This window comes from Chiloscyllium punctatum, chromosome 9 (assembly GCF_047496795.1).
Source record: "Chiloscyllium punctatum isolate Juve2018m chromosome 9, sChiPun1.3, whole genome shotgun sequence".
Taxonomy (NCBI): domain Eukaryota; kingdom Metazoa; phylum Chordata; class Chondrichthyes; order Orectolobiformes; family Hemiscylliidae; genus Chiloscyllium; species Chiloscyllium punctatum.
This window is the reverse complement of record NC_092747.1, coordinates 15017743-15045620: the sequence shown is the minus strand read 5'-3', so window position 1 is coordinate 15045620 and position 27878 is coordinate 15017743. Positions and strand designations below refer to the sequence as shown.

The window sequence follows — 27878 nt, the reverse complement described above, 5'->3', positions numbered from 1 at the left end:
GCCACATACACGGTGGGAGATGTCCCCACACGTCATGGTGGTATCTGTGGCGACACTGACACATCTTGCAGCATCTACCGTGACAACTTTATATGGTGTCATCCTGAAAGCCGGCAGTTTGCTATGAACTATAATCTGTTGGAAGTTTGGTGGTTGTTTAAAGGCAAGAAGTGGAGGATGGGGAAGGTCTTGGCGAGGTGCTCCTCATCATTGCTAATGTGTTGCAGGCTGCGCAGCTTTTCGGCTCCTGGGAAGTACTGGACAACAAAGGGTACCCTGTCGGTTGTAGCTCACATCTGTCTCCGAAGGAGGTCATTACGATTTCTCGTTGTGGCACATCAGAACTGGTGGTCGATGAATTGAGCATCGAACCCGGTTCTTTTGAGGGCATCCTTGAGTATTTCCATGTGCCCATCACGTTCCTCCTCAGCTAAAGAGGAGGAACAGTGATACACAGTGCTTGTCCATAGGGAATGGTTGCTTTAATATGTTTTGGGTGGAAGCTGGAGAAGTGCAGCATCGTGAGGTTATCCATGGGTTTGCGGTAAAGTGAGGTGCCGATCCTTGATGAAGATGCAGGTGCCTAAGAATGAGACAGATACTAGAACGTAGTCCATAGAAGGTCTGATGGTGGGATGAAACTCGTTGATATCACTGTGTGGTTGTTTCATTGACTCCTAGCCATGGGTCCAGAGGAAGAAAATGTTGTCAACATACCTGGGGTATAGTGTTGGTTGTAGGTCTTGTTTGAATCTGTGCATGAAAATATTGGCATATTGGGGTGCAAATTTGGCCCTCAAGGCTGTTCCACGTGTCTGGATGAAGAACTGATTGTCAAAGGTGAAAATGTTGCGATCGAGGATAAAGCGGACGAGTTGTAGGACGGTGTTTGGAGGCTGGCAGTTGTTGTTGTTGAGTACTGAGGCTGTTGCCGCGATGTTGTCATTGTGGGGGATGCTGGTGTAGAGTGCTGAAACATCCATTGTGATGAGGAATGTTCCTGGTTCGACTGGTCCGTGGGTGCTGAGTTTCTGTAAGAAATCTGTAGTGTCGCGTCAGAAGCTGGGGGTCCCCTGTACAATGGGTTTCAAGATGCTCTCAACATAGCCAGAGAGGTTTTGACACAGGGTCGCAATGTCTGATATGATGGGATGTCCTGGTGTGTTGGCTTTGTGAATCTTCAAAAGGCAGTAGAAGTTGCCTTTGTGAGAAGTATGTGGGATGAGTGTGCATAGGGAACTCTGAAGGACTGGATCCAAAGTCCTGATCAATGCGTTTAGTTTACGTGTGTGCTCTTTGGTCGTACCAGCTGGTAGTTGCCTGTAGTGTTCTTGGTTGTTCAGTTGTCGGTACACTTCCTTGCCATAATCTGTTCTATTCTGAATGACAATAACGCCTCCTTTATCTGCTGGTTTGATGACAATGTTGTGATTGGTTTTGAGAGCATGGATAGCGTTGCATTGTGATCGGATGATGTTTTGCTCTACCTTGTGGGTGCCGCTGATGAGTCTGGCATTTATATATTTCCTGATGACTATCAGAGGCTGATAGCCAAGTTCGGTACCCATGAGAATGGCCTCAACTGGGACCTTGGGTTGGTGTCACACTACAGGTGACCCCACTACATAGACACACACATAAGCTCCTACACACCCACACATACCCACACCCACCCACCCAGACCCATACACACTCACACAGACCCTCTCTCATACTCAAGCTCTCTCTTATATGCAATTATCCACCCCAGAGGATTACGTAAACTCAATCACTGAACATGTTCAAGACAACATGGCTACCAAACTGACAGGATAACAGTTATGGTGAGAGTTTGTTTAGCACACTGGAGGATGGTTTATAGTGGGGTTTCTTATCGGTCAGTGTTTTAAAATTTGTGAAATACACAATACTTTGAAACATGGTGAACTTTGAGCAGATAGTGTAGATCTTCTAGGACATAAATATATTGGTGATACTGGCCATCAAATGGCAGATAAATATAATGCAGAGGAACGTGAAGTAATTAATTTTGGACAGAAAAACTGGAAGAGACAAATAATATAATTCTAATAGGGATGCAGGAACAAAGAAGATGGGTGTATAAGTGTATGAATCAGGTCAAACCGAAAGCAGCTTAAAAAGCAGTTGGGCTTTATAAAAAGGGTCATAAAGTACAGAAGCAATGAAATTATGAAGAACTTGTATTAAGCAACAGTACGGCTTCTGCTGCAATATTCCCGGTTCCAGACATCATACTTCAGGCAGGATATGATGGCATTAGAGGGGGCTTATAGTGTTCTGGGTGCAAAAAAGATTAACAAGAATGACTCTGGCAATGAGAAACTTCAGTTACATAGCTAAGCTGGGAAGTTGTGGCTGTTCTCCTTGGAGAAGGTCCACATGAGCAGTTTGGACTGAATAGATTGGAAGAAACTGTTCCTATTGGTGGAAGGGTGGAGAACAGAAGACACTGATTAGCAAAAAAAACACTGACAACATGAGAAAAAATGTCGTCATGCAGTATTTGGTTAGGGCCTGCAATGCATTGCCTGAGTGCCGAGACTCGTGCCCATTTAAAGCACAGGAGGTCACCATTCAGCTCATTGTCCCCTGCATCAGTCAATAAAGATGGACTAAACTAATCCCATTTTCCAGCTATTGAACCATAGCACTACAGACACTGGCAAAACACGTGAATAATTAAAAATGGCTTCAATGTTACAAGAGTTTTTGACTCCATGACACTTTCAGGCAGTGAGTTCTAGACAATCATCTTAACCTTCTACCTCAACTTAAATCCATGCTGGAAAAACTGTCTGGCAGCATCTGTGTAGAGAAAGCAGGGTTATCATTTCATCTTTTTTCAGCTCATTTGATGCTAGACCTGCTGAGTTTCTCCAACAATTTCTATTTTTGCTTCAAACTTCTAACATCTGCAATAAAGTACCTGCTCTTCTGTAAAGTACCTGCATTGCCCTCTTAACCACCATATTTGCCTAGCCTGCTACTTTCAGATATGCATACCAAGGTCTCTGATCTTCAGCACTCTCCAGGGTCCTGAGTCCTGACATTCACAATGGAATCCCTTGTTAATTACCTCACACAATTCCAGGTTGAGTTCCATATGTTACTGCTCTGCCAAGCTGACAAGTACAATGATATTTACAACTATTCATAAGACCTAGGAGCAGGCATAGGCAATTCACCCCCTCTAGCCTGCTCCGTCATTTAATACAATCATGGCTGATCGCACCTCACTCTCAACTCTATTTTTCTGCCCGCACTTCAGAACCCTTCAATCCTGTACTAATTAAAAATCTATCTCCTCCTTAAACTTACTCAATGCCCCAGTATCTAACACAACCTAGATCAAATTCCACAAATTCAAGGCCCCATCATAGACATAATTTCTCTTCCTGTTTTAAATCTGCTAGCTCTTAGCCTAAAACTATGGCCTCTAATTCCAAATTGCCCCATTTGAAGCAAAGCTCTTTCAATGTCTGCTTTGTTAATCACCTTTAGCATCTTATATAGCTCAATTAGACTCCTCTCATTCTAAATTCCAGAGATTATTGACCGAAACTGCTTCACCTCTCTTCATAAGTCAAACTACCCCATGTCAGAAATCATTCTAGTGAACCTAATCTCCTCACTATTTAATACCCTAATGATTTCCAGGTCATCTGCAAACATCTTGATCATATTCCCTACATTTAGGTCTAAACGATTAATGTACACCACAAACAGCAAGGGCCCCAGCATTGAGACTCGTGGAACCCCACTGGAAACATACCTCCAGCATTACCATCTGATTCCTGGCTCTGTTAATTTTGGATCCAATGTGCAACTTTACCTTGAATCCAAATGTTAATTCTAATCTCTCTCTCTCTGCACCTTCTCTGCGGCTGTAACACTGTATACTACACTTTATTCTGCTACCCCGATGCATTTTGTGTGGTACGATCTGCCTGGAGAATATGAAAAACAATACTCTGTGTCCTGGTAACTGTGACAACAATAAATCGTTCATTCAATAACAACATTTAAAAGGTAACTGGATGGGTATATGAATAGGAAGACGTTAGAGTGTCATCAGGCAAATGGGACTAGGTCAAATAGGGATGTCTGGCCAGCATGGACAAGTTGGACTAAACAGTCTGTTTCCATGTTGTATAGAACATAGAACAGTACAGGCCCTTCAGCCCACGATGTTGTGCTGACTACTGATCCTCATGTATGCACCCTCAAACTTCTGTGACCATATGCATGTCCAGTAGTCTCTTAAATGTCCCCAATGACCTTGCTTCCACAACTGCTGCTGACAACGCATTCCATGCTCTCACAACTCTGTGTGTAAAGAACCCTCCTCTGACATCCCCTCTATACTTTCCTTCAAGCAGCTTAAAACTATGACCCCTCATGTTAGTCATTTCTGCCCTGGGAAATAGTCTCTGGCTATCAACTCTATCTCTGCCTCTCTTTATCTTGTATACCTCAATTAGGTCCCCTCTCCTCCTCCTTTTCTCCAATGAGAAAAGTCCGAGCTCAGTCAACCTCTCTTCTTAAAATAAGCCCTCCAGTCCAGGCAGCATCCTGGTAAACCTCCTCTGAACCCTCTCCAAAGCATCCACATCTTTTCTATAATAGGGTGACCAGAATTGGACGCAGTATTCCAAGTGCAGTCTAACCAAAGTTTTATAGAGCTGCAAAAGGATCTCACGACTCTTAAACTCAATCCCCCTGTTAATGAAAGCCAAAACACCATATGCTTTCTTAACAACCCTTCCACTCGGGTGGCCATTTTAAGGGATCTATGTACCTGCACACCAAGATCCCTCTGTTCCTCCACACTGCCAAGAATCCGTTCCTTAATCCTGTACTCAGCTTTCAAATTTGACCTTCCAAAATGCATCACCTCGCATTTATCCAGGTTGAACTCCATCTGCCACCTCTCAGCCCATCTCTGCATCCTGTCAATGTCCCACTGCAGCCTACAACAGCCCTCTATACTGTCAACAACACTTCCAATCTTTGTGTCATCTGCAAATTTGCTGACCCACCCTTCTAGCTCTATGACTCTATAATAGTGATATAGATGGAACAAATAGAAAGAGTTAAATGAATGCAGTGATATAGATGGAACAAACAGAAAGAGTTAAATGAATGCAGTGATGCAGATGGAACATACAAAATCAGTTGCATGAATGCAGTGGTATGGATGGAACATACAGAAACCGTGAATGAATGCATTGTACAAATGGAACTTGCAGAAAGTTAAATGAATGCAGTGAACAGATGGAACATACTGAAGTAATTAAATGAATAGTGATACAGAAGGAACATACAGAAAGCTAAATGAATGCAGTGATACAAATGGAACATACACAAACAGTTAAATCAATGCAGTGATATAGATGGAACATGCGGAAATGACAGTGATCAGCACTGCTGTTTCACAGCATCAGGGACCCAGGTTCAATTCCACCCTTGGGTGACTGTGTGGAGTTGGCACATTCTCCCTGTGTCTGCATGGGTTTGCCACAGTCCAAAGATATGCAGGTTAGATGGATGGGCCATACTGAATCACCTATTATGTCCAGGGATGTGCAGGTTATATTGGTTGGCCATGGGGGGGGGGGGGGGGGAAGACAGGGTTACAGGGGTAGGGTAGGGGACTAAGTCTGGATGGGACATTTCTTTGGAGGGTTGGTGTGGACCTGAAGGGCCGAATGCCCTGCTTCCACACTGCAGGGATTCTACGGAATACACAGATGGGTAAACATTCAGAACGACAGGTAGAATGTAGAAAGAGAGATACATGGAGAGATAGAGGTGGAATACAGAGATTGTTCATTTGTCTATATATTTGCTGAACTGAGTGTGTGGGAGAGATGGAAAAGGGGAAGGAGGGACGGAGGGAGTGAAGTGTGGACTGATGAAGGGATCGAAGAAGGGAGTGAGTGAGAGTGTGGGCAGGGAGGGAGCTGGGACAGTGAAGCTGAATTTCCCGGGAAACAGACATTGCCAAATATTGTTATTGTTTTAATCTCGGCCCCGGTCCGACGCGGTCTCTCTAACCTGGCAGCGAGAAGCTGCGTCCGAGCAGCTGGGAGAGCAGCACCTTCACCCCCACGGCGTAGGTCCACAGGAAGGAGGAGACGGGCGACATGACAGCGGCTCAGTGACGGCGGCAGGGTCCAGCTCAAAGAACCGTCCCCCAACCGGGCACACACCGCCCCGCACAGGCGTTCCGCCACACTTACAGTCCCCCCAACACCTCCTGCAACACAGCTCAAACCTCCCCCCCAACACACACTGAGCAGTGTCTGCACTCTGTGTTGTGTGTGTGTATGTACACATTCTTTAAGAATTGCATAAATAAAAGTAAAGTGTTTGTAGATGCTGCAGATCCGAAGTACAAACAGAATACTGGAGAAATTCAGCAGGTCTGGCACATCTGTGGAGAGGAAAGCAGAGTCAACATTTCAAGTCAGATGTGACTTGTTTTTTTTAAACTTGCATTGGCCTTACAAGAGGACCCAAAGTACTTTACAGCCAATGAAGCACTGTTGAAGCTTGAAAACATATAGGGATGATGTGAATGTGCCGGTGTTGGACTTGGGTGTACAAAGTTAAAAATCACACAACACCAGGTTATAGTCCAACAGGCTTATTTGAAAGTACAAGCTTTCAGAGCGCTGCTCCTTCGTCAACACTACAACACGGTGTTGTGTGATTTTTAACTGTTACAGGGAGTGGTGCAATGGTGTAATCCCAGAATCTGGCTCACACTCTCTGAGTTTGAGTCTCAATGAAGGAAGATGCATTCTCAATCTCTTCAAAGTAGTTTGTAAATCAAGCCTCAAATCTTCCCCCCAATATGCTAACTGCAAGCAGTGAAAATGGGAGAATTTATTGGCCAGCACTAAGATAGAAAGAGAAATGGAACCTCTGCCAGCTCTACACTGCTGCATAAAACTCAACGTGCACCTTGCCACAGCAACTCCATAAGACCATAAGACATAGGAGTGGAAGTAAGGCCATTCGGCCCATCGAGTCCACTCCGCCATTCGATCATGGCTGCTGGACACTTCAACTCCACTTACCCGCATTCTCCCTGTAGCCCTTAATTCCCCGAGACAACAAGAATCTATCAATCTCTGCCTTGAAGACATTTAGCGTCTCAGCCTCCACTGCACTCTGTGGCAATGAATTCCACAGGCCCACCACTCTCTGACTGAAGAAATGTCTCCGCATTTCTGTTCTGAATTTACCCCCTCTAATTCTAAGGCTGTGTCGGTGGGGGTCCTAGTCTCCTCACCTAACGGAAACAATTTCCTAGCATCCACCCTTTCCAAGCCATGTATTATCTTGTACGTCTCTATTAAGTCTCCCCTTAATCTTCTAAACTCCAATGAATACAATCCCTAGATCCTCAGCCGTTCCTCATATGTTAGGCCTACCATTCCAGGGATCATCCGTGTGAATCTCCGCTGGACACGTTCCAGTGCCAGTATGTCCTTCCTGAGGTGTGGGGACCAAAACTGGACACAGTACTCCAAATGGTGCCTAACCAGAGCTTTATAAAGTCTCAGTAGCACAATGGTGTTTTTATATTCCGACCCTCTTGAGATAAGTGACAACATCGCATTCGCTTTCTTAATCACAGACTCAACCTGCATGTTGACCTTTAGAGAATCCTTGACTAGCACTCCCAGATCCCTTTGTACTTTGGCTTTACGAATTTTCTCACCGTTTAGAAAGTAGTCTGTGCTTTTATTCTTTTTGTCAAAGTGCAAGACCTCGCATTTGTTCACGTTGAATTCCATCAACCATTTCCTGGACCACTCTCCCAAACTGTCTAGATCCTTCTGCAGCCTCCCCACTTCCTCAGTACTACCTGCCTGTCCACCTATCTTCGTATCATCGGCAAACTTCACTAGAATGCCCCAGTCCCTTCATCCATATCATTAATATATAATGAGAACAGCTGTGGCCCCAACACTGAACCCTGTGGGACACCGCTCGTCACCGGCTGCCATTCTGAAAAAGAACCTTTTATCCCAACTCTCTGCCTTCTGTCAGACAGTCAATCCTCAATCCATCCCAGTAGCTCACCTCGAACACCATGGGCCCTCACCTTGCTCAGCAGTCTCCCATGTGGCACCTTATCAAAGGCCATTTGGAAGTCTAGATAGACCACATCCACTGGGTTTCCCTGGTCTAACCTACTTGTCACCTCTTCCAAGAATGCCAACAGGTTTGTCAGGCATGACCTCCCCTTACTAAATCCATGTTGACTTGTTCTAATCAGACTCTGCTCTTCTAAGAATTTAGAAACCTCATCCTTAATGATGGATTCTAGAATTTTACCAACAACCGAGGTTAGGCTAATTGGCTTATAATTTTCCATCTTTTGTCTTGATCCTTTCTTGAACAATGGGGTTACAAAAGCGATCTTCCAATCATCCGGGACTTTCCCTGACTCTAGTGACTCTTGAAAGATCTCAACCAATGCCTCCGCTATTTCCTCAGCCACCTCTCTCAGAACTCTAGGATGTATCCCATCGGGGCCAGGAGATTTATCAATTTTAAGACTTTTTAGCTTTTCTAGCACTATCTCTTTTGTAATGACAACCATACTCAACTCAGCCTCCTGACTCCCTTTAATTGTTGGGATATTACTCCTGTCTTCCACTGTGAAAACTGACGCAAAGTACTTGTTAAGTTCTCCTGCTATTTCCTTATCTCCCATCACTAGGCTTCCAGCATCAGTTTGAAGTGGCCCAATGTCTACTTTTGTCTGTCATTTGTTCTTATGTATTGAAAGAAACTTTTACTATCGTTTCTAATATTACTGGCTAGCCTACCTTCATATTTGATCCTCTCCTTTCTTATTACTCTCTTTGTTATCCTCTGTTTGTTTTTGTAGCCTTCCCAATCTTCTGATTTCCCACTGCTCTTGGCCACTTTATAGGATCTCTCTTTTTCTTTAATACATTTCCTGACTTCCTTTGTCAGCCATGGTTGTCTAATCCCTCCCTGGATAATCTTTCTTTTCTTGGGGATGAACCTCTGTACAGTGTCCTCAATTATATCCATAAACTCCTGCCATTTTGCTTTACTGTCTTCCCCGCAAGCCTCTGCTTCCAGTCGATTTTCGTCAGTTCCTCTCTCATGCCCTCATAATTACCTTTTTTTTAACTGTAACACCATTACATCCGATTTTGCCTTCTCTCTTTCAAACAGCAGACTGAACTCTACCATATTATGATCGCTGCTTCCTAAGTGTTCCCTTACTTTAAGATCTTTTATAAAGTCTGGTTCATTGCAAAGCACTAGGTCCAGAATAGCCTGCTCCCTTGTGGGCTCCATGACAAGCTGTTCCAAAAAGCCATCCTGTAAGCATTCCATGAATTCCCTCTCTTTGGATCCACTGGCAACATTATTTACCCAGTCCACCTGCATATTGAAGTCTCCCATGATCACCGTGACCTTGCCTTTCTGACATGCCTTCTCTATTTCCCGGTACATGTTGCGTGCCTGCTCCTGACCACTGTTAGGAGGTCTGTACACAACTCCAATTTTGGTTTTTTTGCCTTTGTGGTTCTTCAATTCCACCCTCACAGACTCCACATCATCTGATGCTATGTCATTCAGTGCCATACATTTAATATTGTTCTTAACTAACAAGGCAACCCCACTCCCTCTGCCGACCTCCCTGTCTTTTCTATAAGTTGAAAATCCTTGGAGGTTTAACTGCCAGTCCTGACCCCCCTGTAACCAAGTCTCTGTGATGCCTACCACATCATAATCATTCACTATGATCTGTGCCATTAGTTCATCGGCTTTGTTATGAATGCTACGTGCATTCAGGTAAAGCACCTTAATGCTAACTTTCTTATCATAAGAGATATTGGAAGTCATATGATGTCCCAAGTTATCCTTGCTTTTTTCTGCATTCCCAGTCTGCCTCAATTTTAAATCCGCCTGGACACATGCCATCCTGCTGCTTGTCTTTCCATTTAACGCCATACTCCCTGTTGCTTTCATTTTCCCTTCCCCCCAACTCAGAAGTTTAAAGTCCTACTGACCACCCTATTTATCCTCTTCGCTAGAACATTGGTACCTGATCGGTTCAGGTGGAGACCGTCCCAACGGTACAGATCCCCGCTGTTCCAAAACTGATGCCAATGCCCCATGAAGTGGAATCCCTCTTTCCCACACCAATCCCTTAGCCACGTGTTTACTTGCCTAATTTTCTTGTCCCTATGCCAATTGGCACGTGGCTCGGGCAGTAATCCGGAGATTATGACCCTTGAGGACCTGTGCTTCAATTTCCTGCCTAGTGCCTCGTAATCCCCAAACAGGTCCTCCACCCTAGTCTTGCCTGTGTTGTTAGTGCCAATGTGGACCACAACAACTGGATCCTCCTCCTCCCGCTCCAATATCCTTTCAAGCCGGTTGGAGATGCCCCGCACCTTGGCACCGGGCAGGCAACACACCATGCGAGACTCCCGATCCGGCTTGCAAAGGATACTATCTGTCCCCCTAATTATAGAATCCCCTATAACCACTACTTGTCTATTAACTCCCCCCCTTTTGAATGGCCTTCTGCACTCAGACTGTTGAGGAGTGTAGTTGCCTGATCAAGCGCCAGTGCTAATCACATTAGTACTAACTGCCCAGGTTTGGTCTGCCTGATGTAGATTTGGGATCTGAGCAGTTTGTAGTTCTGTGGGCTGGAACAGTCTTTGAGTTTGCAAAATGTAGGGAATATGACAGTCAATCAAGGCACAAGCTCCCATAAAACATGCTAATCTATATTGGCTTGATCACCTATTTTTGCAACATTTATTTAAAATATTGGTCAGGACACTGGAAAAAAACATTTCTGCTGTTCTTTGAAATAGTGCTGAGGGATATTTTACATCCACCTTGGACATCAGCTGGATATATCTTTATGTGGGGGAGGGGATTCATTTCAAGAGGAATAGAATTAAAATGCAGGGTAAATTATTAATGTTTTGAACTTTGGTTAGACCACACATGGAGTGCTGTGCATTGTCCTGTCTCTATTATATTAAAAGGACAAGGTTAAAAGTCACACAATGCCAGGTTATAGTCCAACAGGTTTATTTGGAAGCACTAGCTTTCAGAGTACTGCTCCTTCATCAACTACCTGATGAAGGAGCAGTGCTCTGAAAGCTAATGTTTCCAAATAAACCTGTTGGACTATAACCTGGTGTTATGTGATGTTTAGCTTTGTCCATCCCATTCCAACACCAGCTCTTCCGCATCTTTATTCAAAGGAAATAAACGTATTTGAACAGATATAAAAAACAAATGCATAAAGGTGATACCAGAAATGAGAAGTTATAACTATCACTGAAACTCTGAACAGGTTGTGGCTCCACTTAAGGGAAAAAAGAAGCCCGTTCACCAGGAGCTGGTTATTTCACCTACACTTATACACAGACCTCCGACTGGTTTTTGCACCTGGAACCTAGAGTAATTTTAAAACCTGAAAGAGAACAGCAACTTCTAAAAGAGACCCAAGACTTGGGAACTAAGGCAAACAACACTGCATTTGTCTCAACTAAATCAAATTGAAGAATCCTCATTGTGTGTTGATTTTAACTGATTCAGAACCTACTCACAGAATCTGATCATGTGCGTAAATTGGAATAATTAACTCAATGCCTTTTCACATTCAGAAAACAAAATAGAGAGAGAGAAAGAAAGATGAGATGAATAGAGAAAGGCAAAACAGAAAGGAAAAGTTAAACTTTTTTTAGATTGTAGTGTTGAATGGACAAGTCCAAAATTTTGATGATGTGTTATTTATTACATTAAGCTCAGCTACCTTACTGTTTTCCAGGCTTTTCAGTGACATGTTTCGAGTTACGATATTAGCATAGCAAAGCTTTTGGAAAAGGAGATCAATTAGGCTTTCTTTTCAATGCATATATGGTATATATATTTTCAATACATAGGATTGCATATAATCTCAGTGCACAAATTCATAGATTACATATTGCCTTATAAGTGAACCATTAATCCTTCTTCAATTCGTACATAACATAGAAGAGTCCCTGCATATAGAATTTTTATATAGAATCCCTACAGTGTGGAAACAGGCCCTTCAGCCGAACATGTCCACACCGAACCTCCAAAGAGTAACCCACCCAGACCCATTCCTCATCCTACGTTTACCCCTTAACAATGCACCTAATGTACACACCCCTGAACACTACGGGCAATTTAGTGTGGCCAATTCACCAAACCTGCACATCTTTGGATTGTGGGAAGGAACTGGAGCATCCAGAAGAAACCTATGCAGACACGAGGAGAATGTGTGAACCCCACACAGACAGTCGCTTGAGATTGGAATTGAACCTGGGTCCCTAATTCTGTGAGGCAGTAGTGCTAACCACTGAGCCACCATGCCGCCCACATAAATTGTGTATCTGCCCATATTTTGCAGTATAAAAATAGTGAGGCATTTAGTGCTCACTGTTACTAAAGAGTTAAATTGGACAATGACTTCTGATGGCAACACCCACACAATTGAAAGCAAAATTCAGGAAGTTGCTCTGATCCTCCAAAATCTACACCATGCCAGTATCCCACCAAGAAACACAGCATTGATACACATAAATTGGAAGGAACCTGTTGTACTTACAGATATCCATTAAACAGGGGATTGAGACTGACTGGATTGTCCCAATAAAGAGACGCCATGGACCAGTGGGCCAGAATACTTTCTTCTGTATCATTATGACTCTATGAGCAAACATAAGGGAACAAGTTAGGGATTGTGCATATTAGAAGTGGATTTTAAAGGTATGGTAAATCTTGGCTATCCTGGCCTTGTAACTAAACGTTTCACAGTGTAGAATTTCATTCCTTCAAATTATAATTATTAGTGATGAACAGAAGGACTCAGAACAGGAGCAGAAAATGTGTTGCTGGAAAACAGAACAGGAGCAGGCAATTTAGCTCCTCAAGCCTGTTCCATTGTTCAACACGATCACAGTTGATCTCAGTTTAGCCTCAACTGCACTTTCCTGCCTGCTCTTCATAACCCTTCAACCCATTATGAATTAATAATCAGTCTATCTCTTCCTTAAACTTACTCAATGTCCCAGCATCTACCACAGTCCAGAGCAGTGAATTCCACAGATTCAAGACCCTTTGAGAGAAGTCATTTCTCCTCCTGCTTTAAGTCTGCTAGCCCTTATTTGAAAAGTATGACCTCTCAATCTGGAGTTCTCCAAATGAAGAAACATCCTTTCTATATCTGCATTGTCAATCCCTTTTTTTGCATCGTTTTTACCTCAATTAGATCTCATCTCATTTTTGTAAACTCCAAGGAGCATAGGTCTAAATTGCTCAATTTTTCTTCATAAGATAAACCCCTCTTCTCCAGAATCAATCTCATGAACCTGTTCTAAACTGCCTCCAAAGCAATTACATCCCTCCTCAAGTAAGGGGACCAAAATTGTGTGCTATACACCAGCTGTGGTCTCACTAATGCCTTGTACAGTTGCAGCAATGCCTCCTTACTTTTTTCCTCTACTTCTTTAGCAATTAATGCCAAAATTCCATTTGATTTCCTTATTACCTGCCATATCTGCATAATAGTTTTCTGTGATTCTTGCACAAGGACACCCAGATCCCCTTGAAGCACTGAAGCACCTTTACATGATACAAAGACTTTAAATCATTACATCTCATGATCTCTTCTTTCTTTGATGTCAGTCTGTGACTCACAACTCTCTTTCCCTCAAGATCCTGAAAGCTTTGATGATATCCCTGCCCTGTGCCTCTCTTTGTGAGAATTTAGTTAAAGAGTGTGGAGTTTGCACATTCTCCCCATGTCTGCATGGGTTTCCTCAGGGTGCTCCAGTTTCCTCCCACAGCGATGTGCAGGTCAGGTGAATTGGCCGTGCTAAATTGCTTATAGTGTTCATGGATGTATAGGTTAGGTGCATTAGTCAGGGAAATGTCGAATTATAGCGTAGGGGAATAGGTGGAATTCTCTTTGGAAAGTGGGTTTGGGCCAACTGGCTTGTTTTCATGCTGTAGGTATTCTATGATTCTATGAGACACGAAGTTACGAGCCCATTTCACGGAGGTCCCAATTTTCCTTTAGCTGATGCTACACAGTTTCAGATTTCTAATCATGGCAGGTTCAAGAACACCAGCCAATCAAATATCAGTGAACAATCAACTTAAAACTTCATTCACCAATGATCAGAAGTTGTTGGCAAATTATTTTAAATTATACCATATTTCCAAGCCAGAGAAGAAGTGGTCACATCATAGAACATAGAACATAGAACAATACAGCACAGAACAGGCCCTTCGGCCCACGATGTTGTGCCGAACTTCTATCCTAGATTAAGCACCCATCCATGTACCTATCCAAATGCCGCTTAAAGGTCGCCAATGAATCTGACTCTACCACTCCCACGGGCAGCGCATTCCATGCCCCCACCACTCTCTGGGTGAAGAACCCACCCCTGACATCTCCCCTATACCTTCCACCCTTCACCTTAAATTTATGTCCCCTTGTAACACTCTGTTGTACCCGGGGAAAAAGTTTCTGACTGTCTACTCTATCTATTCCTCTGATCATCTTATAAACCTCTATCAAGTCACCCCTCATCCTTCGCCGTTCCAACGAGAAAAGGCCGAGAACTCTCAACCTATCCTCGTACGACCTACTCTCCATTCCAGGCAACATCCTGGTAAATCTTCTCTGCACCCTCTCCAAAGCTTCCACATCTTTCCTAAAGTGAGGCGACCAGAACTGCACACAGTACTCCAAATGTGGCCTAACCAAAGTCCTGTACAGCTGCAACATCACCTCACGACTCTTGAATTCAATCCCTCTGCTAATGAACGATAATACTCCATAGGCCTTCTTACAAACTCTATCCACCTGAGTGGCAACCTTCAAAGATCTATGTACATAGACCCCAAGATCCCTCTGTTCCTCCACCTGACCAAGAACCCTACCATTAACCCTGTATTCCGCATTCTTATTTGTTCTTCCAAAATGGACAACTTCACACTTGGCAGGGTTGAACTCCATCTGCCACTCCTCAGCCCAGCTCTGCATCATATCTAAGTCCCTCTGCAGCCGACAACAGCCCTCCTCACTGTCCACAACTCCACCTATCTTTGTATCATCTGCAAATTTACTGACCCACCCTTCGACTCCCTCATCTAAGTCATTAATAAAAATTACAAACAGCAGAGGACCCAGAACTGATCCCTGCGGAACTCCACTTGTAACTGGACTCCATGCTGAATATTTACCATCTACTACCACTCTCTGACTTCGACCGGTTAGCCAGTTTTCTATCCAATTGGCCAAATTTCCCTCTATCCCATGCCTCCTGACTTTCCGCATAAGCCTACCATGGGGAACCTTATCAAATGCCTTACTAAAATCCATGTACACTACATCCACTGCTCTACCCTCATCCACATGCTTGGTCACCTCCTCGAAGAATTCAATAAGACTTGTAAGGCAAGACCTACCCTTCACAAATCCGTGCTGGCTGTCCCTAATCAAGCAGTGCCGTTCCAGATACTCGTAAATCCTATCCCTCAGTACCCTTTCCATTACTTTGCCTACCACAGAAGTAAGACTAACTGGCCTGTAATTCCCGGGGTTATCCCTATTCCCTTTTTTGAACAGGGGCACAACATTCGCTACTCTCCAGTCCCCTGGTACCACCCCCGTTGCCAGTGAAGACGAGAAGATCATTGCCAACGGTACTGCAATTTCCTCTCTTGCTTCCCACATAATCCTAGGATATATCCCGTCAGGCCTGGGGGACTTGTCTATCCTCAAGTTGTTCAAAATGTCCAACACATCTTCCTTCCTAACAGATATCTCTTCTAGCTTATCAGTCCGTTTCACACTCTCCTCTTCAACAATACAGTCCCTCTCGTTCGTAAATACTGAAGAGAAGTACTTGTTCAAGACCTCTCCTATCTCTTCCGACTCAATACACAGTCTCCCACCACTGTCCTTGATCGGACCTACCCTCGTTCTCGTCATTCTCAGGTTTCTCACATACGCATAGAATGCCTTGGGGTTATCCTTGATCCTATCCGCCAGGGATTTTTCATGCCCTCTCTTAGCTCTCCTAATCCCTTTCTTCAGGTCCCTTCTGGCTATCCTGTATCCCTCCACTGCTCTGTCTGAACCTTGTTTCCTCAACCTTATGTAAGCCTCCTTCTTCCTCTTTACTAGACATTCAACCTCCCTCGTCAACCAAGGCTCCCTCACACGACCATTTCTTTCCTGCCTGATCGGTACATACATATCAAGGACACGTCGTATCTGCTCCTTGAAAAAGTCCCACATTTCCACCACATCCTTCCCTGACAGCCTATGCTCCCAACGTATGCTCCTCAAATCCTGTCTTACAGCATCGTAATTTCCCTTCCCCCAATTGTAGAAACTTCCTTGTTGTGCGCACCTATCTCTCTCCATAACCAAGGTGAAAGTCACAGAATTGTGGTCGCCATCACCAAAATGTTCACCCACTAACAAGCCCACCACTTGTCCCGGTTCGTTACCGAGTACCAAATCCAATATGGCCTCCCCTCTGGTTGGACAATCTACATACTGCGTTAGAAAAGCTTCCTGGACACACTGCACAAACACCGCCCCATCCAATCTACTTGATCTAAAGAGCTTCCAATCAATATTTGGGAAGTTGAAGTCGCCCATGACTACGACCCTGTGGCTTCTGCACCTTTCCAAAATCTGTTTCCCAATCTGTTTCTCCACATCTCTGCTGCTATTGGGGGGCCTATAATAAACACCCAACAAGGTGACTGCACCTTTCCTATTTCTGACTTCAGCCCATACTACCTCCAGAGGCAGATCCCCCTCAAACTTCCTTTCTGCAGCCGTTATACCATTTCTAATTAGCAATGCCACCCCCCCTCCTTTTTTACCACCCTCCCTAATCTTACTGAAACATCTGTACCCAGGAACCTCCAACAGCCATTCCTGTCCCTCATCTATCCATGTTTCCGTGATGGCTACAACATCGTAGTCCCAGGTACCGATCCATGCCTTAAGTTCACCCACCTTATTTCTGATACTCCTTGCATTGAAGTATACGCACTTGAGCCCATCTCTGTGTCTGTAAGTAGTCCCTGTCAGTGCTACCTTCTCCACAGCCTCCCTACAGTCTTGGACATCCTGACACACAGCTAGCTTACTTGCTGGACTACAAGTCCGGATCCCATCCCCCTGCCAAATTAGTTTAAACCCCCCCGAAGAGTGCTAGCAAACCTACCCCCCAGGATATTGGTGCCCTTCTGGTTCAGGTGCAACCCGTCCTGTTTATACAGGTCCCACCTTCCCCAGAATGCAGTCCAATTGTCCAAATATCTGAAGCCCTCCCTCCTACACCATCCTTGCAGCCACGTGTTCAACTGCACTCTCTCCCTATTCTTTGCCTCTCTGTCACGTGGCACCGGCAACAACCCAGAGATGACGACTCTGTCTGTCCTAGCTTTTAGCTTCCAGCCTAACTCCTTGAGCTCTTGAATGACCTCCCCGCCCCTCTTCCTACCTATGTCGTTGGTGCCAATGTGTACCACGACTTCTGGCTGCACACCCTCCCCCTTAAGGATTCTGAAGACACGGTCCGAGACGTCTCGGACCCTAGCACCCGGGAGGCAACAAACCATCCGAGAGTCTCGCCCATGTCCACAGAACCGCCTGTCCGTCCCTCTAACTAGAGAGTCCCCTATAACTAGCGCTCTCTTCTTCTCCCCCTTTCCCTTCTGAATCTCAGAGCCACAGACCCCTTCACTGCAGCTTACACCTGCAAGGCTGTCCCCCCCAACAGTTTCCAAAGCTGCATACATCAGGCTTTGAGTAGCCTGCACATTCTTGTACAATGCTGCACCCAAATTCCTACCACTTAGAAAACCAGTGCCTGCATGGCACTGAAGTGAGAAATGGTGCATAAACACAACAAGAGGAATAATATAGTATCGCTGAAATAAAACATAGTAACAAGGAGCTTGAGGTAAACCAATCTGTCTGTGAGCCTGCTCTGCTATTCAATAAGATCATGGCTGCTCTAACCGCCATCTCAGATCTGCATTTCCCTCAACTTTTGACCACCTCCTTTAACAAGAAGCCACCTACTGATGCATTAAAAATATTCAAGGACTTTCCTTCTACTACCATTTCAGGAAGAATGTTCCAAAGACTCAGGGTCATCTCGGACAAATAAAAACACCTCATGTCAGTTTTCAATGTACAACCCCCTGATTTTTTTCTGCAGTCACCTCTAATTCTAAATTGTCCCATCAAAGGAAACATTCTCTCCACATCCATCTTGTCAAAATCCCTCAGGATCTCATATGCTTCAACCAAGTTGCCTATTACTCTTCTGTCTGGACATTATTTCCATAAACATTTTCTTGCCTTTATTATTTCTCGTCTCCACTCAAACTGTTTCCACATCCTGAACTTAGGCTATCCTCCCAATGCTGCTCTTGCTATTATTATTGGTCAGAGTCACCCCTCCATCTTTTCCTAGCTACCTGTCCTTTCTACATGTCTTGTATCCTTCAAGGTCCCCATTCAAGCATTTGCTAAACCTTTCTGCCTTGTACTCGTCATGACAATTCACAAGAATTATAATATTGTATGAGAGAGAGAGAGCAAGCCACCGGGCAATATTGGACATTATGCTCTGAGAACATTATTGCATCTACACATATTATATACCCCTCTGCAAATCTTTGGATTATGGATTACCCATTTCTGCATAGGTCTGTACGTAACATTTATTTCATAGATGCTTTGTATTTTATTCACTATACAGAATCAATCACTGTATAAAATATCTCCAACCTTTTACTGTATACAAAAGTACTGCATGAATTGCACAACCTTCTATCAAGGTTGACATTCAGGTTTCCCTGTATAGGATGTATAAATATTTCACCATGCAGTTTTATATGGTTGCTTAGTGTAAAACCCATTGTACAGGGGATCCTCATAACCATCAAGTGCAATGAACATTTATCCTATCAATCTAAGCTGATTTGAAACTACATTTTCAAGGTAAGGCCAATGTATATCTCATTATGCTGCCCGTTTCCACAAAAGCAATATCAGTCCAAATATATGCTCTAGTTATTTCACTAATTAGATGTAGGCATTACATCAAGCAAGGAAATAATCTTTGTATGTATCAACCGCATCCACACAACCTCTCATTATATCCTTCCATCCTTTTACTTTCCAAATATACATCTCAGCAACTTTTGTATTCCAGTGGTTTTGCCCGGTGACTTACATCCTGTTGGAAGAAAATGTTCTATTTCACTACCATGTTTATTCTGAATTTCCAAACTTCAACTGGCATCCTCTGGTGTTTGTTAATTTCCTTCATTCTCTTCAAACTTCCTTCAATTCCAAAGAAGACTTAAGACCTGAAAGTCACTTTCCAAAACTATTACCTGGTATATCTTTCATGTCCTCGTTACCCACCTTCCCATATTAAACAACAATTAGCTACAGGGCAGGTTGAGCAAGTGCATAGAGCATTTGGGACCAAGGTTCTCTAAATAGAGGCATAGAGCACAACTGCAAGGGAACGGCAATTAATCTTAAACAAAAATTGCTGGGTCAGCTTCCACTGCAGGTTTCTGTCAAATTCTGAGATCACACTTCAAGAAGGATGTGAAGATATTGGAGAGGACACAGAAAAAACTGACAGGAATGGTTCCTGAGATGAGGGACTTCTGTTACTTGCATAGATTTGAAAAGCATTTGTTGTTCTTCCGACAGAGGTTTGAAAACAGACTTGATAGTGTTATGGGGAAGTGTGCCAAGTGCTCTGCCAGACAGACTTAAATCTGAGGTGCCAACCTGATGAAGATACAACACATGACTACTTGCATGACAAACATAAAAGCAGCATGCAATAGACAGAGATCCCACATCTAGCAAATCAGTTCTGCAGTCCTGAATGGTCGTGGATAATTAGACAGTTAACAGGAGGATGACACTTCAAAGTAATGGAGCAACCATAAAGTGGTCCCTGTCTCTGTTCTTATCTGATTAACTTTTATTTGAGATATGACAGTTTATCTCAGCCATCTAATTGATACCCCAAGAGCTGCCTTGTATAGCTGTCAGATGGGTTTGTTAACTTCCATTCAGTCTGTTCTGTCTGAAACTAGTACTCAAAAATAATATTATGATAATATATCAGAATCCTGAAATTCTACTAGTGCTTTTAGCCCTAAATTCCAAAATGAATGGGTATATGAATAGGATTGGTTTGGAGGGATATGGGCTGGGTGCTGGCACGTGGGACTAAATTAGGTTGGGATATCTGTTTGGCGTGGACCGGTTGGACCGAAGGGTCTGTTTCCATGCTGTACATCTCTATGACTCTATACTTTTTGAAAGAAGACTGCAACAGAGTCCAAACTGCAGGTGTAAAGATATTCTGATATGTGATCATCGGGATGTAACACCTAAAAGTGTGAAAAAGCTTCAAACAGACTGTTCTGTGACCTCTTGTGGCTACAAAGACAGCAAGAGGCTGATGCACCCCTGCTCAACACCCCTGCTGATCATGACCCGACCTGCAGACATATTCAGTGTTTTAGACAAATACACAAAGACGTTGTTTAAAAAGTCAATTTCACCTCTACTAGAGTGTACTGGTGGAGCTGAACATTGATTTGTACCAGTCTTTACTCAATAGTTATCATGCTTTGGGGGTCACAGTCAGAGAGTCATAGAATCATAAAGCATAGACCCTTTGGTTCAACTCGTCCATGCTGACCAGGTTTCCCAAACTAAGCTGCCCTCACTTGCCTGAATTTGGCCCATATCTCTCTTAAACCTTTCCTATTCATGCATCTGTCCAAACGTCATAGAGTCTTGGTAACAGACCCTTTGGTCCCACTCGTTCATGCCAACCAGATATCCTAAATTAATCTAATCCCATTTGCCAGCATTTAGCCAGTATCCCTCTAAACCCTTCCTGTTTATAAACCCATCCAGATGCCTTTTAAATATGGTAATTGTACCAGCCTCCATGACTTCCTCTGACAGCTCATTCCATACATGGACCATACACTACATGAAAAAGTTACCCCGAGGTCTCTTTTATATCTTACCCCTCGTATATAAAACTTTTGCCCTCTAGTTTTTGACTCCCCTACCCTAGGACAAAGACCTCGTCTATTCCCCCATCTATGTCCCTCATGATTTTATAAACCTCCATAAGGTCTTCCCTTAGCTTCCCATGTTCCAGGGAAAATAGCCCCGGCTTATTCAGCCTCTCCCTTTGGCTCAAACCCTTCAAGCCCAGCAATGTCCTTGTGAATCTTTTCTGCACCCTTTCAAGTTTAAAAATATTTTTCCTATAGCAGGGAGACCAGAGTTGAATGCAGTATTCCAAATGTGGTCCAAGCAATGTTCTGTACAGCTGCAACATGACATCACAACTCGTATACTCAATGCAGTAACCAAAAACTGTCTGCTAGTTATCCCCTTGGTGCTCACTCCTAGTGTTGCAAACCAAATAAAAAAGGAATAATGACAAAGTAACTTCAAACAGCATATAAAACCTTTCAAAATCAACGTTCAACCATCAAAGTCAATGCTACCAGTTACCTCAACTGCAACAGCTGAAAGATTCAATGATTGATCTGTATTTTTTTAAAACATTTATCTTACTGAATTCATCTCTTCTTTCTAGCCCATGTGTTTGTGTGTTGCATTAATAATTCTTCTTAAGTTTAGCAAATAATAAAAAGAAAGCTATTCTTTGTTAATTCAAGATAGCTTAGTTAAATTGGCTCCTTTTAAAACATAAGCTCAGTTAGTTCTGGGAGAAATGCATCCAGATTGAAGGGATTCTTTAAACCCTCTACATTGTGAATAACTGATAGGGTGTGTGAATACAGAAGGGGAGGCATCCCTTCTCATCATCGCATTATAACTGGGACCTCCTATTTGGAACAAACAAAGAAGGAAAAAGAGAATCTTGCCTGAGGTTAGGTCATAACAGTCAAGTTAGGTTCCAACACTAAAATGGTGATATTTCAGATACTCTGTACACACTCCATCCCTTTGTACCAGGCTTTGAGGTCCTTTAAACTCAGATTATTTTTCAAGCTTATCAGAAAGAGCAAGGACTTCCATCTGGACCCTCAATGAAAAAATAAATTAGCTTAATGATGGCGTGCACAAAAAGATCTGTAATCCCACCTTGGGATCAATCCTCTACCTCACCAGCCATGACTCCCTGCTATCAGTCTGGGAACTGGATAATGAACCTCCTCTATAACCAGCTCACGAATAGCATCAAGTCTCCCAGCAAGGGGGAAGTGTCTACTTCACACACATTTTGAACTTCAGTTTAAGTTGGGCCATAGAACAAATGTGTGACAAGCCCCATTTCAAACATTTGTAGCTACAATGATGCAAATGATATCAAAGCATAATGCATCAATACACCATCAGCACAGATTAATGTCCTTACTGGGTAAACTGTCAGGGAATTAGATCAGATCAAGTTTTTTTTAACTCACTGAAGTTGCAGCGGAAGAAGAAGAGGAAGAACAGGAAAAGAAGATCTAATAAAATTGTGAAGGGGGTAGTGAGCCGCAGCAGGAGTGTTAGTAATCCAAACCAAGTGGGCAGATAATGTCACGGGGGGAAAAACAGAACCCATACCTATAGCAAATCAAGTGAGATTTATTACGTCCCACAAAAAGAGATGACTGCTCTTTGGAGACAGAGACAGAGAGAAATGAGAAAGAAACAAAAGAATTACTGATGTGAGAAGAGACTGCAGCTACTGCTCTGTGAGAAGCAGGGTAAACTATGTTTGTGTTAGCAACTGAACAGAGTGGTGATTGTGATGATACTATTATTCTTTACAAATTTGGGTTCTAAAGTATTTATGTTTAATTTGCACCATATGTTGTGAGGGTTAAGTAGTGAAGGAAGTCATTTGATTTTTGAATTCTAATTGATACCAGACTGTTTGGAAAAATGATTAGAAACACCCTTGATAAATAAGATTAGAAACACCCTTGATGCGAATAGTTCAGTGCTTTAGAGAATGAAAGCCAGAGGGGATGAATAAAAATTGGGTTGGTGCCTAGCAACAAGATGTCTTAAAGACACAGACACAGAAACTACTTCTTTTATAAAAAGCAAAGCATTCAGAAGGTCAGGAAGCTTGCAAGTATGTGTTAGAGATTACAGATATATGGCAGCAAAGCAGCGGTAGGTTTAGCAACCTCCAAAGCAGTTTGGACTCAAAAGAGGTCCTGAGTAAGTTAATGTTTGTAAAATAAAGTGCAAGAAACAGAAAGCTATGGAAGATGAATTTAAAGAATCCACGTTTAGTAATAAGTGAGCTGTGTTAGCAGCTTGTCTAAGGGTCTCTGGAAGATACATTAAATAAAGAAGGTGGCATTAAATAAATGTTGAGGTTTGCTGGAAATAAACAAATGTCCAGCCATGTCGACTAAATAAAGAGCTTTAAAGTGGAAACGAGATGGCTCCTCAATGATGTTTGATGATCCGTGACATTGTTATTGAGGGTACAAGGTTGAATCTTTGTTTTTAATATTTGTAATAAGACTGTTTCAACTCATTGCAATGAAAAGGTTTCATGATTGTTTTTCCTTTTGTGTGTTTGCTGTTCTTTTGTTAAAAGTACATTGACAGCCTCTTGTGAATATTGACTACAGCATAACAACATTCCAAAAATATAAGATATGGTCAATCAAGCTAATTCTCACTCTGGAGTCTGACTTGTCCAGTATTGCTATCAGCTGAGATCATAATATAGAAAATGATGGTTTTCTCTTCAGAAGAAAGAGGATAGAGACTTTTGTACAGGAGGCACCTTAAGACATAAGAAATGAAATAGGCCATTCAAACCATTGAGTCTTCTCCACCAATTAATTTATGATCATCCTCCACTCCACTTTCTTGCCTTTTCCCTTATAACCCTTAATTCCCTTACCAATTAACCATCTATCTATCTCAGCTTTGAGTATACTTAGTAACAAGTCTTGATATCTCTCTGTGATAAAGAATTCTGTAGAATCACTACCTTTTGCAATAAAAAAATCCTCCTCATCTCCATCTTGAGTGGACATAAACTTACGCTGAGATTATGTCATATGTTCCTACAGGCCTAACCTACTCAATCTCTCCTTGTAAGAAACTCCCTCTGCACCAGGATCAACTTGATGAACCTTCTCTAGACTGCCTCCATTGCCAATATATTTTTCTTTAGGAAAGGGGAGCAAAACTGTTCCCTCACCATAGCTGAATCGAAAATCCTGGATCCAGCATTGTGAATAATGAGTTCAAGAATTCAGCACACTGCCACTTTCTCAGTTACAAGTAGGGAGCAGCAATAAATGATCTCCTTGTCAGGGTTACTCTTATCCGATGGGAAAAAAAAATTAAATTCACTTCAATGAGAAGAAAGCATCATAAAATGTTTACAGCATGTTGGGGTTTCAGCTTTGCGATCAGAGTTGGTCACGATTAACCAGTCTGTCTGGAAACCTGCCCTAATTTGAAATTTGCAACATCACAATGAGAGTGGAATGCTTAGGTGGTTGCACCATGCAAATGAGGTTCAAGGAACTTCTGTTGCTGCATATTTTTATGCACTCCATCCTCAATACAAGATACGTAGTGGGACATTCCACATATGAAAAAAGGTTATTAGCTCAGCAAAGCCAAGCTCCTTCCAGGCAAGTTTTCTTGAAAAGTTAGAATTAAGGATGCACTATGGACACCCGTGAAATAATTCCATAAGTAGGTCATAATTTGTCACACATTTCAGTGAGGATAAAAGTCATATTTTATAGCTATAAAACCAAAAATGCTTAGAACTCAGATGGAGTCCATACGGCTCACCATATATTTACTAAATCTTTGTGAGAACAATCCAAAACAAATCCCACTGCTCTGCTGTTTCCACACAGCATTGTATCTTTCTCAAGGATGTTGCCAGGGTTGGAGGATTTGAGCTATAGGGAGAGGCTGAACAGGTAGGGCCTGTTTTCCCTGGAGTGTTGGAGGCTGAGGGGTGACCTTATAGAGGTTTACAAAATTATGAGGGGCATGGATAAGATAAATAGACAAAGTCTTTTCCCTGGGATCGGGGAGTCCAGAACTAGAGGGCATAGCTTTAAGGTGAGGGGGGGGAAGATATTAAAGAGACCTAAGGGGCAATCTTTTCACGCAGAGCGTGAAATTGTGAAGGAGCATTTGGATGGGTATATGAATAGGAGGGGTTTGGAGGGATATGAGCCAGGTGCTGGCAGGTGGGACTAGATTGGGTTGAGATATCTAGTCGGCATGGACGGGTTGGGCCGAAGGGTGTGTTTCCACGCTGTACATCTCTATGACTCTATAACTTGAAGTATTGACTCAATACTTCCGAGTGTGTTGCTTTGCATCAGTACTTTTATGTTCATTTGTTTGCGTGTTACTTTGCTTTATAGGGTTTTCCCAGCAGGGAAGATTGGATGAGCATGTTATCTGTGTCCAACCTCTCAAGAAGCGATGATTGACCACCTTGAAATCTTTTAGATGAAGGGGGAGTTCTGGATAAATTCCAAGGATGGAGAAATGAGTGGAGGGAAGTTGTTTATGAGTGATGTTGTGGAGAGTTGAAGATTTGATCATGTGCCTCCTCAACCCACCACCCCATTGTGGTAATACTTGACCATATTCTGCTGTAGTCATATCACTGAGTAAGATAACAAATTGGTGTCAATGGGGTGGAGGATGTTTATCTGAAGCTCTTCTCATTAAATTCCAACTCTGTGGAATAGCACTGACATCACACCAACAATCCTCCCATTGATTAAATGATTGAACAACTATGGCCAGTTTCTTATAATACAAAAATGTTGTACATCTCCTCCTTTCATCAAACCATTACAGCAGCTCCTTCATCTCTTAGAACTGCATTCCTCGATCTCCTTGTCAACTGTATTTTCACTGTATTGCTACAGTTAAGGATATACAGATGAAGTGTACTGATTGATTCTTGAGCATATTTTCTATGGGTTTTGTGGTACAGTGGTAGTGCCCCTATCTCAAGGCCAGAAGGCTTGGATTCAGGTCTTGCCTCCACTAGTAGTGTGTCTTAGCATGTGTTGAGCACATATTATGGGCTCTTGTGGTGCAGTGGTAGAGTCCTCTCCTCTGTTCCAGGAAGCCTGGATTCAAGACTCATCTGCCCCAGAGGTGTGTCCTAACACCCCTGAACAAGTTGATTAAAAATATCTAAAATGGAGGGAAAAGGAGGATGCTATATCAAAATACTATTGCACAACATAGCTTAAAGGGCTTTTTCATACAGGGCATATATGCTGTACATCTCTATGACTCTATAACTGTTGTTCCGTCAGCAGCACTATATCTTGAACACAAATAGCGACTCCTGTGGCACAGTGGTACAGTTTCTACTTCTGAGCCGGGAGGCCTGAGCTCAAGTTTCATCTGTTACATGGATGTCACAACATGTCTGCACAATTTGTTAGAAAATATCTCCTGCATGTATATTGAGAGCCTTCTGTGATAAATGGTGTTTCATTAGACATAGGGATTAGGAACAGGAGCAGGCATGTGGCCCCATTGAGGCTGGTATCTGTGATAAAATGTTCAAAATACTCACAACCTTCTGTGAAAAGAAATTCCTCCTTACCCAAGCCTTAAATTGGTGCCCTTTCATTCTGAAACTATGCTTTCTGGGCCTGGGCTCTCTTACGAAGAGAAACATTCTCACAGCACTTACCCTATCAAGGTCCTTAAGAATTCTATATGTTTCAAGAAATCGCTGCTCATTTTTCTAAACTCCTGTATGTTGCATTCCAACCTGTTTAGCCTTTGCTCATAAGACAATTTCTCCTTACAGGGATCATCCTACTGAACCTTCACTGATGTGCCTTCAATGAAATTGTATTTTTCCTCAATAAGGGCAGCCCAAAGTGCTCACAGTATTCCAGATGTGGTCTCACCAGCACTTTGTATAGTTTGGAGTTAGACTTCCCAGCACTTCTACCCCAACCCTTGAAATAAGGGCCAACATTCCATCAGCCTTCCTGATTACCTGCTGCACCTGTGTGTTGGCTTTGTAGGTTTCTAGGAAAGATATTATTAAGCTGAAGAGGGTTCAGAAGAGACTTACCAGGATGTTGCCAGGTATGGAAGGTTGGAGTTATAAAGAAAGGCTGGAGAGGCTGGGACATTTTTCATTGGAAAGCAGGAAGTTGAGGGTTTATAAAATCATGAGGGGTATAAATAGGGTTAATGATAGGCATCTTTTCCCTAGGGTGGGGATTTCAAGACTAGAAGTCGCATTTTTAAGGTGAGAGGAGAGATATTTTAAAAAGACATGAGCAGCAATTCTTTTACACAGAGGATGGTTCTCTGAACATTCTGAGGAAGTGGTAGATTTGGGCACGGTTACATTTGAAAAACACTTAGATAAGTACATGAATAGAATTGGTTTGAAGGAGTATGGGCCAGGAGTAGGCAAGTGGAACTTGTTTAGTTTATGATTATGGTTGGCATGGATTGATTGGACCGAAGGGTTTCCATGCTGTATGTCTCTATAACAAGTCCTTTTGTATTGCTGATTTCTGCTGTTTTTCTCCATCTAAATAATACTCTGTTCTTTTGTTCTCTCTTCCAAAATGAACTATTCCCTATTTTCCCAAATCATACTCCATTTCCAACTTTTTACCCCCTTGCTTAATCTATCGATATCTCTCTATAAACTGTTTGTATCCCTTTTGCA

The 27878-nt window shown here is 42.8% G+C and overlaps 2 protein-coding genes across 5 annotated transcripts in view; both read right to left on the bottom strand.

Annotated features, from left to right (window-relative positions):
• dhrsx (dehydrogenase/reductase (SDR family) X-linked) overlaps window positions 1-6193 on the bottom strand; it is a 284000-nt gene extending 277807 nt beyond the window's left edge. The window contains exon 1 of one of the 2 annotated variants that reach the window (XM_072576905.1): window positions 6079-6193. In XM_072576905.1, coding sequence (XP_072433006.1) covers window positions 6079-6169 — 91 coding nt within the window. In that variant the 5' untranslated portion in view covers window positions 6170-6193. The remainder of the gene's footprint in view (window positions 1-6078) is intronic. The other variant, XM_072576904.1, reaches the window with a different exon arrangement.
• The window catches only part of LOC140481149 (E3 SUMO-protein ligase ZBED1-like), an 87205-nt gene that overhangs the window by 27168 nt on the left and 32159 nt on the right, over window positions 1-27878 (bottom strand). The window contains exon 1 of one of the 3 annotated variants that reach the window (XM_072576903.1): window positions 12686-12786. The exons of 1 other annotated variant lie outside the window; for it this stretch is intronic. The gene's annotated coding sequence lies outside the window, so the exon portion shown is untranslated. Of the gene's footprint in view, window positions 1-6078; window positions 6195-12685; window positions 12787-27878 lie in introns of those variants that run through there. One more of the 3 variants, XM_072576901.1, reaches the window with a different exon arrangement.